The 13479-nt window shown below is 35.3% G+C and overlaps 1 protein-coding gene across 1 annotated transcript; it reads left to right on the top strand.

Moving 5' to 3' along the window:
* The first annotated feature begins 388 nt into the window (after positions 1 to 388).
* LOC142610466 (omega-amidase, chloroplastic) lies at positions 389 to 13156 on the top strand. Its single transcript, XM_075782279.1, has 10 exons — positions 389 to 749; positions 835 to 951; positions 1186 to 1410; positions 1838 to 1931; positions 2919 to 2993; positions 10029 to 10107; positions 10875 to 10890; positions 12387 to 12467; positions 12672 to 12754; positions 12864 to 13156. Exons 1-10 carry the CDS (start codon positions 462 to 464, stop codon positions 12937 to 12939), a joined length of 1134 nt encoding a protein of 377 aa, XP_075638394.1. The 5' UTR covers positions 389 to 461; the 3' UTR covers positions 12940 to 13156.
* Positions 13157 to 13479: the final 323 nt, after the last annotated feature.

Genomic DNA, 13479 nt, shown 5'->3' with positions numbered 1-13479 from the left:
ATGGGAATGGTGTAAGTAATTTTGCGCAAGGAGACTGTTCTCAACAAGAAGGAGGAGTATGATTTTCGTTTCGTCTAACAGTGAGCATTTGGGTTGGTAATGATAAATGAATAACAGCTAAAAATGAAAAAAAGGGAGTAGGAAGGAGTAGGGGAATATATTATTAAAATGGTGTTAAGTTTATGACTTTATTTAAGGAGCAAATTAGGTATTTTTGAGATATATATATATATATATATATATATATATATTTTATGGAATATTTTTGAAATATTTTGGTAGCACATGACATGACATTATGGGAAGGGAAGGTTGTTTTTCTATTTTACCATTTTAATAATAAATAAATAAATAAATATTGGGAGATAAAAGAAAAAGAAAAAGAAATGAATGGCGTAGACTATAGAATAGTGTGCGTGTAAGAGGGGAAGAGAGGAGAGGGGGGTAAAGTCAAAAGTGAAATGAAAGCAGCGTTAGCATTTCATCGTCCCTCTATTATATCTCACTCGATCTTCTTCTCATCATCATCATCCGTTTCCTTATCTAGATTTCCCATTTTAAAAGATTACCCCAAACTAAACACCAATAATAATAATTTGACTCATCAAAATCAAATCCTCCACGGCAGTGGCAGTGGCAGTGGCAGTGGCAGTAGGAGTATAAGGATAATGGCTTCCTCCTCCGCCTCCGTGGCCGAACAAGCAAGGGCCCCTCCTGCTCTTCCTTTGCCCACTCCCCCTGTTGACAAGGCAAATCACTCCAATTCCTCTCTCTCTCTCTCTCATTTATTTGTGCTTTTTTCTTTTTCTTATTTTGTTTATAAATGGTGTGTAGTTTATGATTGCGTTGTGCCAAATAACGGTAACTCCCGATAAGGAGAGGAACATCGCCCATGCTCGTAGCAAGATCCAGGAGGCTGCCGCTAAGGGTGCCAAGCTTGTTCTCTTGCCCGTCAGTATCACCATCTCAACTCAACTCAACTCAACTCTTTTAATTTCGTTTATTTATTTATTTTTTATTATTTGATAAAAAAAAAAAAACACAAAATACTCTCAAATTCAGTAGTACTAGTAGTAGACTTGCTACCTACAATTCATGTTCTAAATCTATTTCCAGTAACAACTACTCACTCTACTTCTACTTCAGTCAAACTCAAAATGTTGTTTTATTTATTTCCCATCTCAGGAAATATGGAATAGTCCATATTCAAATGATTGCTTCCCTGTCTATGCTGAGGACATTGATGCAGGTGGTGATGCTTCTCCTTCCACAGCCATGCTCTCTCAACTTTCTCGTAATCTCAACATAACTATTGTTGGTGGCTCTATACCCGAACGCTCTGGAGATCGAATTTTTAATACTTGTTGCGTCTTTGGTACTGATGGAAACCTCAAAGCTAAGCACCGCAAGGTGTTACTACTTTCCTTTCAATTTCTATTGCTCTGTGTTAGTGTGTGAGTTATATGCTCTTCTTGTTGTGGATATTGCAGACTTAGATGGTCATACATTCACTGTCTACCCCTTTTTAAGGATTCTGATGTCAAATGACTTTCATGTTACACAACAACTGCCATGGCCACCACAATTACAAAGAAAGTTACATAAATTATACTGACCTACCTTACATTATCTTTGCTACTTTGTGTTAAGATAAAATGTGGTTTCAAGTTTTTTTCTATTACATGTCTAATATTAAGTATTGACAAACCGAATATTCGCATCTGTATACGTCTTGACTATTATAAACTAAACTTGTAGATATGTATGTAGGCTTCATACCGCATAATTCATTTTTGTTGGTTTCTACATAATTTCTGATGTACCTGTCTGGCTTCAGATACATCTCTTCGATATTGACATTCCTGGGAAGATTACCTTTATGGAGTCAAAGACTCTCACGGCAGGGGAGACTCCTACCATTGTGGATACAGGTTTGTTTATAATGATAATTATTATGGTGACCTAGAGAAAAGCTCTTTATAATGTCACATGCTTCTCAAGTTTCTTGATATCTAAATGCATTTGAAAAGGATGGATTATCTGAATTATCCTTCAGGTCATCTTCTTTCATGCATAATTTACTAATCAAATTACTCAATGTGGGGTGTTTTCAGGAGGGACAAATTGGCGAATCTGTCTACGTGTGTTTGTGGTTGGCTTGGGAAAATTTGTGAATCTAGGTTTAGAACTTTAGAAAGAAGGGGTGGGGTTCAAGAATGGCTAGAGTTTTGGTAGTGGAGGGAAAAAATTTGATTTAGGGCTGCAAAAGAGGAAAGAAAATGAGATCATATCTGTCCACAAGGTATGAACAGTACCCATGAACTGTTAACAATGCATGCGACAATACACCCGAGGGAAAAGAAAAAGAGAGAAGGAAATGGGAAAAAGGATACTCTCCTTCTAATCTTAAATTTCTTATCCCCTCCATACCGATCACACTGAACCAATTACATCCTTTAACTATGACCCATAAATATAATGTATAATTATAGAATTACAAAAATACACTTTACTTTAAGAAAAAACCAACTAAAACATAAAATTAAATATTACTGACCTAATTAACTACCCTGTTACTTATTCTTGGGTTTTTGACTTAATCGTAGGTTGGTTGGTGTAATACAATCTTCATGCACTATGAGTTCTGTCTAGACAATTTGTTGGCAACTCATATAATCTACGGGTATATTAGAGAATTACTTTAGTTGTAAATGGGAAAAAAAAGATAAATGATTATATTAAAGCGGCTCACAAAGTCGTCTTTTCTCTTCTCGCATTAACAATTCTTATCTTACCATCTTTTTATGATGGGCCTTTTCTGTACATTCATTCTTTTCCTTTGCCTCTTATATATTGTTCTGGAATTTCTCATTTATTTTTGAATCAATGTAACCATTATTTGTTATTCGTTCATGCAGAAGTTGGGCGAATTGGTATAGGCATCTGTTATGACCTTCGGTTTCAGGAACTGGCAATGATATATGCAGCAAGAGGTTTGTTTGTTCCTCCCTTTGACATGTGAAAAGTTAAAATCTTGCTACACTGGTGGATGTTATTAATGACTAGTAGCCAAATAGAATTTTGGTAATTATGGTATTTTATAAATTTTGGGAGGACATTGATGAATTGATTCAAGGGGTACCAAATAGGGAAAATATTTTTATTAGAAGAGACTTGAATGGTAATGTTGGAAACTATAGTGGAGGGTTTTCAAAGAGTTCATGTATGCCATTGGTATGAAGTAAGAAGTGAATCAAGAGATGCTATTCTAGAGTTTGCAATGATGTATGGATATTAACAAACACTGTAAAGAAATACTTGGGGAGTCTAAAGGATGCGGGCAAATGACTGAGAGAGAGTAACTAGATGTAGAGACAATGTTGCTTTATAAAGTGGTGAATGGGAAGCAAAAAAAACTTTGTCCAAGAGGATAGTTTAAGGCTTATAATTATTATTATTATTATTTTTTTATAAATCAATAGTTGGGGGTGGGGGTATTTCAACCTGGGGCGTCTTCATTGGAAACACTAGAAGCTAAAAGTCTCTTAAGGCTTATGATAAATTATATAGTAAGTTAAGGACAAAAGATGGAGTAAATAATATTTATAAACTTGATATGATAGGAGAAATGGAAAAAAGAGACTTTTGTAATTAAAATTAGGGTTTATTTGTAGTGGTCTGTATAAGCACATTGTACTCCTATGGAGATAAGAACAGATGAAAACTTTATTGATAATAAGACTTCTCTTGGAATTCTTCCTATGGTCCGGTATTGACTCATAAAGGTTCTCTCTTGCTTGGTGCTGGCTCTTAGGTTGCTAGCCTATCCATTAATTTTCAGTTCTTCAATATATTGTTGCATTGTTTTGGTTTTGTCCTATGACAAAAGTTAGTATTAGCCACCGGCCGATAAAAAATTCCTTGTCCGTCATACTTTCCTACCCATCAAAAGCCATCGCCGCCAAGCCAACAAACTCAATTGACTGACAACCTGAATAATCCATCCTGCTGTATTCCGAAACCACATGATCCATATTATTCCCCCTACCCCAACTCTAGTCCCCTTCCCCGTGCTACTAAATACAGCCTTGCTCAGACAAACCAAGGCCTAGTCAGCAGCCACCACAAATCCTGATTTTGAGACCACAAGATCTCTGACACGTTATCCAGCCTCCAAAAGATCTCCACTGTGATTAATCGTTGCAAGATAATCTTGGTGCACAATCCTGAGTACCTCAACGGTTTCATCGTCAGTCCTACATGCTGCATCACTAGGAGTTCACTACAGAGTCAATTTATCATTGCCAAACCAAGAAAAAAAACTTCAATTGCACTAAAAATGAGCCCTCGGTTTCCTCGAGGATGTTTGCGATCGTTGCTGGATTGCCCCTGATTGTGGCCTTGATTGTCTCTCTAAATTGACTTTGGAATTTTTGCAGAAGAAAGGAGGCCTGAGTAGTCTTTGATATCTAGGCATGCAAGAGATTGTCTTATTTCCTAACATGTGTTTCAGCCTGTGTTAACACTTCAGACCCTCTATTTGTGTTGAAATAGTGATTGACCTGTGTGTTGCTTCTTATTTGGTTGATGCCATGGCACTAATGAGGCTTGTTGGTACAGCTAGGGATTATTCAAATGATGTCGAGAACCTTCGCTATGAACCTGCCATTACTGATTGGTAACAGATGAAATTAAAATTTTCGAGATGAATATTATTCTAATTCTTTAAGAAAGAATATTTACCCCAATTTCATTTTGAAAATTTTCTAGATTGAAGAGACAATATGAGGCAAGGGAATAGACCTTCAGTTGCACTATTTGAAAAAGACAAGATGAGTGTTCATGTAGTTTTAGTCCTAAGACCACTCCAATGCAGTCTACCAAAGAAAAAATATTATAGAATTTAGTGAAAGCCTTTTAAGACATGTCTAAACACTCAACTTGAGATTCAAGTCCAAAAACAGATTGAACTTTGCAGGCAAAGCTTCATAGATGGGATACAGTAGTGCCGAGCCATCAAAACCTAAAGCGCGCTTAAGCTCAAAGCTCGAAGCCCCAAGGCTCCAATGCTTTTTGCCTCAAAAGCTAGACTCATTCAAAGAAGTGTGCTTTAGGTGCGCTTTTTTGCACTCTTTCAAAAAGCTCAAAGCTTGCTTTTTGGCGGTTTTTTATATTTTTCAAAAAAATAAATCAAAACTGAAATAAAACTTTAGAATCTTGACATTATTGATATAAACCATCGATTTGACGTGATTTTAGTGTAACTTACTTATCTAAAAAAGATATTTTGAGTATAACTTGTCCTAAAAGGCTAAAACCCAACCCACAACCTCCCAGTTTTTCCCTATTTTTATTTTTATTTTTTCTTGATTTTTCTCCTTGAAACAGTAACCCACCCAGCTTCTTCTTCTTATTATATTTTTTCCCTTTTGGATATCTGCTTGGTACCAATTACCATGTTGCTATGTCCTCATATTCTTAGCTCATTCATGGAAAAAAAAAAGTACGATATAACATATTTGTGGTAATTGTTTAGTTACTTTAGTGGTTGATGTTGAACATAGCAGACTAATTCCTATAGAGTTACAAGTGATTAAATTCTTAACTAATATTACTAATTAGTCATAGGGCATGGCACTATGGATATTGGAGATTTAAGAAACGATATTACATGGAAGTACTCATATGTAGCTTATCCAAAAAAAAAAAAAAACTTGATTTGCAATTCTTGTGTTAAAATTGCAAAAGTAGGGCTTATCTAAATGTTATATGAATTATATAAGATCTTTTATTTCAATTTCTATGATAATTTGATCATTTAATTGTTGCATTTCTCATTAATAATTATTTTAAATTTATTAAATTATTATTTTTAAATGTGCGCTTCACTTCAATTAGGCGCGTGCGCGCTTGCGCTTTGCGCTTCGTGCTTTGTGCCTAGGCCTCAAGAGGTCTTGCGCTTAAGTGCGCCTCTCGCTTTTTACCAACACTGTTTGGGAGGCATCGGAATGCTGCTATTTGGATTACTGTGCCTCATTGTTTGATGTGGTGCATTTGGCGGGAGAGGAATGACCGGCATTTTGAGGATTTAGAGAGATGAGTTTCAGATCTTAAACTCTTCTTCCTTAAGACTCTTTTGGATTGGGTTGCAGTGTTAGGCTTTCGTTCTTTTTCTTCGGTCCATGGTTTCATGGACTTTTGTACTTTATGCACTTGATTTGTTTTTGTCCTTGATGTATACTTCCTGTATACTCAGGTGACACCCTTCTTCTTTTTAATATATTTTTATTACTTTTCAAAAAAGAAAAAGAAAGAAGATAAGAGTGGTCTCTATTAATGAAAATATACAGGGAGTTGCTTGAGATGGTTAGGTTATGTGCAGAGGAGAGCGATTAAAGCACTGGTGAGGAAGAGTGAGTTGATTGAAGTCTAGGGAAAAAAAAAGACTAAGAAAGACCTAAAATAACATCAATAGAAGCAGTAAAAAAATGACATGTCAGTTAAAAATGTGATAAAGGCCTATGAGCTTTAGCTGTATTGGCTCATCCTCCCCATGTAAGTCTTAGGTGGAGGGTGTGATTGTGGGTTCAAGATCTATGGGGTGCAGGTGTAACTTACTAATAAAAAAATAAAAATGTGACTGACAATATGATTTTGGATAGGATAGAATCGTGGAAAAGAGTACATGTGGTTGACCTTTGAAGCGTATCAAAAGTGTTGTGTGATCGTAGAATACCTATTAAGTTATAGAGGAAATTTTATTAGGCTTTTATAAGTCTATTTATGCTATAAGTATTGTGTGATGAGAATGTTAAGATGGATAAGTGAAAATACAAGAATAGATAGGATATAAAATGAAGACGGTCACTTAAAGATAAGAGTGGATAGTAGGCTGAAATCAGGAGTTCCTGGGGTGTTGTGTAAGCTGGATGTAGAGAAGGCACATGATCATGTGAATTGGGACTTCCTCATTTATATGTTGGATCGTTGTGGTTTTCCTGAAAAATGGAGAAGACGGGTTTTCTTTTGCATCTCTACTGTTTAACTCTCCATTCTCATTAATAGAATTTCATGTGGATTCTTTGAAAGTTCTAGAGGTATAAGACAGGGTGATCCATTATCTCCTTTATTTTTTTTATCATTGTTATGGATGCTTTTAGTAAAATGTTGGATAAGGTAGTAAGGGATGGGCTCATGTCTGGTATTAGAGTGGGTCCCACAGGTAACTCCTTGTAAGTGACCCATCTTCTCTTCGCTGATGATACCTTGGTTTTATGTGATGTTGATCTTGGTTAGATTCTGTTTCTCCAACTGGTGCTGGAAGTTGTTTTGGTTTGAAAATTAATATGGGTAAGTTTGAATTGGTCCTTGCGGGTGTGGTTTCAAATATAGCAGATATGGTGGATGTGCTAGCTTCTCGATGAAATATTTAGGTCTTTCGTTGGGTGCTAATGTTAGAGATAGTTTTATTTGGAATCCAATTATTAAGAAGATGGAGAGGAGGTTAGTAGGTTGGAAACAACTGTATCTCTCAAAAGGAGGTAAAGTTACTTTTATTAAGAGTACTTTGTCCAATCTTCCAACTTATTTTCTCTCTCTTTTTCCTATCCTGGTGGAGGTTGCAAACCATATTGAGCAACTTCAATGAAATTTTCTCTAGAGTGGTATGGGGGATGTTAAAAAAACTCACCTAGTGAAATGGGCTACGATTTATGCTCCTCTTTATCCTGGAGGTTTAGCTATTAGAAGTTTGAGAAGTTTTAATAAAGTTTTGTTTGGAAAATGGTCATGGAGTTTGGGAATGAGTGACAGGCCTTGTGGAGGAGAGTGATAGGGGCAAAGTATGGTTGTGAAGGAGGAGGTTGGTGCTCTCTTCCCATTATTGGCTCTTATGGAGTGAGTTTGTGGAAGTCTATTAGCCGTGGTTGGCCATCTTTTGTTCGTCGCGTCCAATTTGAGGTTGGGTTTAGTGTTAGATTTTGGCAAGACATTTGGTGTGGGGACACTTCTTTGTGTGTGTGCTATCCGAGACATTTTTCTTTAAGTCGAAATAAGGAGGCCTATGTGGCTGAGTTGATGAAGTTCCCAAATGGTGTTCTTTTCTGGGATCTAAATTTCAGAAGATATAGTGAAGATTGGGAATTGGAATCCTTTTACAGTTTAATGTCTACAATTTATGGAGCTTTTTTGAGAGGAGTTAGGGATGATAAGATGTGTTGGAAATTTGCTATGGGAAGAGGTTTTGCTGGTCGTTCTTATTATTAGGTCCTAACAAAAAGTTTCTATCAATCTTTCACTTGGAAGATTGTTTAGAAGTCTAAGGTCCCTTCTAGAGTTGTTTTTTTTGTTTGGACTACAGCTTCGGGGAATATTTTGACTACTGATAATCTTAGGAAATGGAAGATTTTGATTTTGGATTGGTGTAGTATGTGTAAAAGAAATGAGGAATCAGTAGACAACCTCCTTATCCATTGCCCTATTGCTTTTGATTTGTGGTCTATGGTGTATACTTTGTTTGACACTCACTGGGTTATGTCGAAAATAGTGTTGGAGCTGTTGGCTTGTCGGCAAGGAAAGTTTGGGAGGCATCGGAATGCTGCTATTTGGATGGCTGTACTCCATTTGTTTGATGTGGTTTGGCGGGAGAGGAATAACAGGCATTTTGAGGATTTAGAGAGACTAGTTTTAGCTCTTAAACTCTTAAACTCTTCTTCCTTAAAACTCTTTTGAATTGGGTTGTAGTGTTAGGCTTTCGTTCTTTTTCTTCGGTCCATGGTTTCATGGACTTTTGCACTTTATGCACTTGATTTGTTTTTATCCTTGATGTATACTCCGGTATACTCAGGTGATTCCCTTCTTCTTTTTAATATATTTTTATTACTTATAAAAAAAAAAGAAGAAAAAAGATAAGAGTGGTCTCTATTAGTGAAAATATACAAGGAGTTGCTTAAGATGGTTAGGTTATGTGCAGGGGAGAGCGATTAAAGCACTGGTGAGGAAGAGTGAGTTGATTGAAGTCTAGGGAAAAAAAAGGACAAAGAAAGACCTAAAATAACATCAGTAGAAGTAGTAAAAAAATGACATGTCAGTTAAAAATGTGAGAAAGGCCAATGAGCTTTAGCTGTGTTGGCTCCTCCTCCCCATGTAAGTCTTAGGTGGAGGGTGTGATTGTGGGTTCAAGATCTATGGGCTGCATGTGTAACTTACTAATAATAATAAAAAAATGTGACAGACAATATGATTTTGGATAGGATAGAATCGCGGTAAAGAGTACTTGTGGTTGACCTTTGATTAGTATGGAAGGATCCATAGCTGACCTCAAAGCTTTGGGACTAAGATTTGGTTGTTGTTTTATAAATTATTCATATGTGCAAAAAGATGATATTTCTAGATTTTATATTCAACACAGTACAGTCCTAATCCCAACTACACAGGATCAGCTACGAGTATTCTTCTTTGCTTCACAATTTCAAGTTCCATGATTGCATTTTTCAAAAATCATTGAAAAAATGTTTCTAGTCATTAGAATAATTGTGTGAAAGAGTTTATACAACGTTGGAGCTTCTCCTGTAAGATTGTGATATAAGTGCGTACTTTTTATAGTTTCTTTGTTTGGCTTCTATTATCCTTATTTCTCTTTTGTTCATTACTGTGTTCTTTAAGTTGTGATTTATCATTGCAAATACTGTTTTTTACCAGTCAGTACTCTTCCTAGCATAAAAATTTTCAGTCTCATAAGCATTCTAATATCAATATTGTAGTAGATTAAATACAAAAATGGTTTACTTGTACAGCATGCAGTCCTCTTTTTTTTTTCTTTTTGTTGCTGTTTTAGTGATTCTTCTGATATATTAGAAACTTGTAATAGTCTCTTTGTCTTCATGACCTCGCTATTGGTGCCTCAGCAGATTTTGAAATTATATCCCCCTTTCATCGTAGTAATTGTCTAGTTTGTATGTCATTGCGCATGTTGATCGTCTTCTTAATATAAGGTACTAAACATTAACAGATTCAAGTTTTTACATCAGGGGCTCACTTGCTATGCTATCCTGGGGCATTTAACATGACTACTGGACCATTGCATTGGGAGTTATTGCAGAGGGCAAGGTAGCAACAAATTTCACTTATGGTAGAATTTATATTCCTCAAAATGTTGTGTGTTGTAATCATCATGATAGTTTGATATCTCCAGGCTCTTTCTCAATGGCCCAGTTGGCACTTATTTGATATTATACCCTTTTTTATTTTTTATTTTTTTCTGCTTGCTTATGAGGGTGCCTAGAGCTTTTTGAGCACCTGACTTTCCCTTGGGTTTGTACGGTCCCCTGTCTCACACACACCAAGAAATTACAAGAAAGAATCTCTTGGGAGGGGCCCCAAGATGTTGGTCAGAGAATTTGAATTCAAGACCTTATGGATCTCATGAGGCCTTAGGAATCACTAGGCCAATCCCTTGGGGTTTATCTGATCTTATACCTACAACAATACTTTCAAGTTACTAATTAATGTGCAAAACCAGTGGGATTTTCCAGTGATGTCTACAGTGGAACTTGATCTTTATATATATAGTTTTCAAACAATTTGTAGGCTGGGAAAAATGTGGGAAATATTTTTTGAGAGGGCAACTTTAAATTAGTGAAGTAGGAAATATATATATATATATATATATTTTAACAGAAGGGAAAATATATTTACTTGTGTTCTTGGACTTTGTTCAATCTCCTTTTAATGTACCCCCTTTGTCCATTCCCCTCATTGATTATTCAGCAATCTCCTGTAATTTTATGTATAAAATTGTCATTTATGCTATTTGTAGCTTTAGATGATAATTTCATCATTCTTCTATTAATATGTTGATCATTTTCCATGTGCAGGGCTGTAGATAATCAGGTATGCTAACAAAAATTCATTTTTCTTATTGTGTATGATGAGCATTGTGTTAATGGGAAAATTTTATAAGATTACTATACGACCAGCTATGCTCTATGGTACCGAATGTTGGGTTATTAAGAAATAATATATTCATAAAATGAGTGTAGCCGAAATGAGAATGCTAAGTTGGATAAGTTGAAATACACGAAAAGATAGGATCCAAAATGAGGAAATCTACTTGAAGATATGGGTAGGCTCCTATTGATGAAAAGATTAGAGAAAATTGCTTGAGATGGTTTGGCCATGTTCAAAGGAGAGCGGTTAATGCACTGGCAAGAGTGAGAGTGAGTCAATCTAAGTTGAGTAAATTTAAAAACGTAGAGGAAGATCCAATATAACATTAGTAGAAGTAATAAAAAATAACTTATCAATTAAGGGAGTAACAGAGAATATGGCTTTAGATAGAATAGAATAGAGGAAAAGAATACATGTGGTTGACCTTAATTAATCTGTTTAGGATCCATAGCTGACTCCAAAATTTGGGATTTAAGGCTTGTTGTTGTTGTTGTTGTATATGATCAGTCTTGTGGTTTACATTTGTCTCATTGTTGGTATCTTTAGGTATTTTTTGGAGCTCATGTCATGGCTTTAAATGGAATTTTTGTGATAAATTCTATGCTTAGGAATTACCAGTAATAGAGCGTTGTAAATCTGGTCCTGGTGTTCCTCTTCTTATGCTATTATATCATAATCTGTAATAATACTTGACAGAACTTCTGTGTTTCTATCTTATATTTGTTTTAATAGTGTGTGGAAGATTTGGTTGTTTTGGATTATAAACCACGAAATATTGTCATTCTGTAAGAGCTTGTATTACTTGTACGTAGAAAGTTAGTTGTTTTCTTCATTCCTCGCTCTGAAGTTTGCATCTTTTTTCGTGACTCTGCCTGTCTGCCACCCTAATCCTTAATGAGCATTTCTTAATGTTTTGTTTTCTGATGTTGTAAATGATTAATCTTCTCATATAAGAGAGTCAAGAATGTTTGATTATGTATTAGTAAAGATAATCACTTGTTTAGATGAAAGTATGAATATTAATAAAGACAATGGTAGCAGATTAGGGTTCCCACACCTGATAGTTAGGATTGGAGCTTTTTCAAGTGTTAGTGGTAATAATTGTGCCTCCTAGACATTCCTCTTTAAAATTTGGTCATAATTGGAAATTTTTCAAATGAAATTTGGTCAGAATTAAGTACTCAATACATGTTATTCATCAACTTTACAGCTGAGTCTTGGGCAATAAACGTGATTCAGCATGTCTTTAGAGTGTGAAAAAGCATCTTACTGATCCATGTTTTAATCAAATGAATGGTTATCTCTTGGAAGACATATAGATTGCAAAAATGTTTTTTTTTTTCATTGTTAATAATGTCTACTATTCTTTTAAATGAGTGAGGTTTCTCTGTATAAACTGATGTCAAGGTTGCTTGTTTCTGTTGAAAATTTTATGACAGTTATATGTAGCAACTTGTTCACCTGCTCGAGAGGCTGGGGCTGGTTATGTGGCTTGGGGCCACTCCACTCTTGTTGGACCAGTAAGTGGATATTTTGTCTCTCTTTTGGACAACAGTCATTCCTTGACAGATTGATATGTACTGCATGAGAAGTTCAAAATGATCGCTTCAAAGTTTATTTCACACTTCTCGATTGTAAACTGAGTGGAGATTTTTTCACTTGTAACTTTGTAGTATATTACAATTACCACATAAATACTTACAAAAAACGAATAACCGTGACAGTTTGGAGAAGTCCTGGCAACTACTGAACACGAGGAGGCTATAATCTTGGCAGAGATTGATTATTCATTACTTGAGCTCCGGAGGTTATGTTCCTTCTGATCTAATATAACGTCTCTCTTTCATGTGGATTTTTTTTTTTTCAAATTTATAATTACTGAATGTTTATCCTAATTCTGTGATCAAAATACTCAGGACAAGTCTCCCCTTGTTAAAGCAACGACGAGGTGATCTTTACCAATTGGTAGATGTTAAAAGGCTAAATTCTTAGTGACTGGAGAAAGGAATTCTAGAGGACTGTTGTGATGCGTGGGAGGAATTTCAGTTAGAAAATGTTAGTGCAATAAAAATGTCAGCATTTTATTTCATGACTCTGTTTGCATAAACACTTCGGAGAATATTGTGTGGTTGTAGTCGGTGATTTGGAGCTTGCATTTTGGGCTTGTGTTGTACTTTTGTGTATTATTAATAAGTTGGAAAATTTCCAAGCTTTATATTGCATATATATATATATATATATATATATATATATATATATATATATTTAAATAGGATAAAACTTAGGTACAATATTTAGATGCTGTGCTTTAAGTTCTCTTTTTAAAATTCAGCTGTGTAGCATTTTTCTCATTAGATGGAAGTGTATTTATTTATTTATTTTTTTGGAAAGATGATTCATTAACAACTAAAGAAAGCCAAGAGGTTCAGACATATCCTGTTAAAGGACATCCCATTGAGGTCATTCTCAAAAACATTGACTATGTCCATAGGTGGACTATCAAAAGAAGAAAAATCAACAACTTGATTGAAA

This window comes from Castanea sativa, chromosome 1 (genome assembly GCF_040712315.1).
Source record: "Castanea sativa cultivar Marrone di Chiusa Pesio chromosome 1, ASM4071231v1".
NCBI classification, from domain to species: Eukaryota; Viridiplantae; Streptophyta; class Magnoliopsida; order Fagales; family Fagaceae; genus Castanea; species Castanea sativa.
This window is presented reverse-complemented; position numbering and strand designations above follow the sequence as displayed.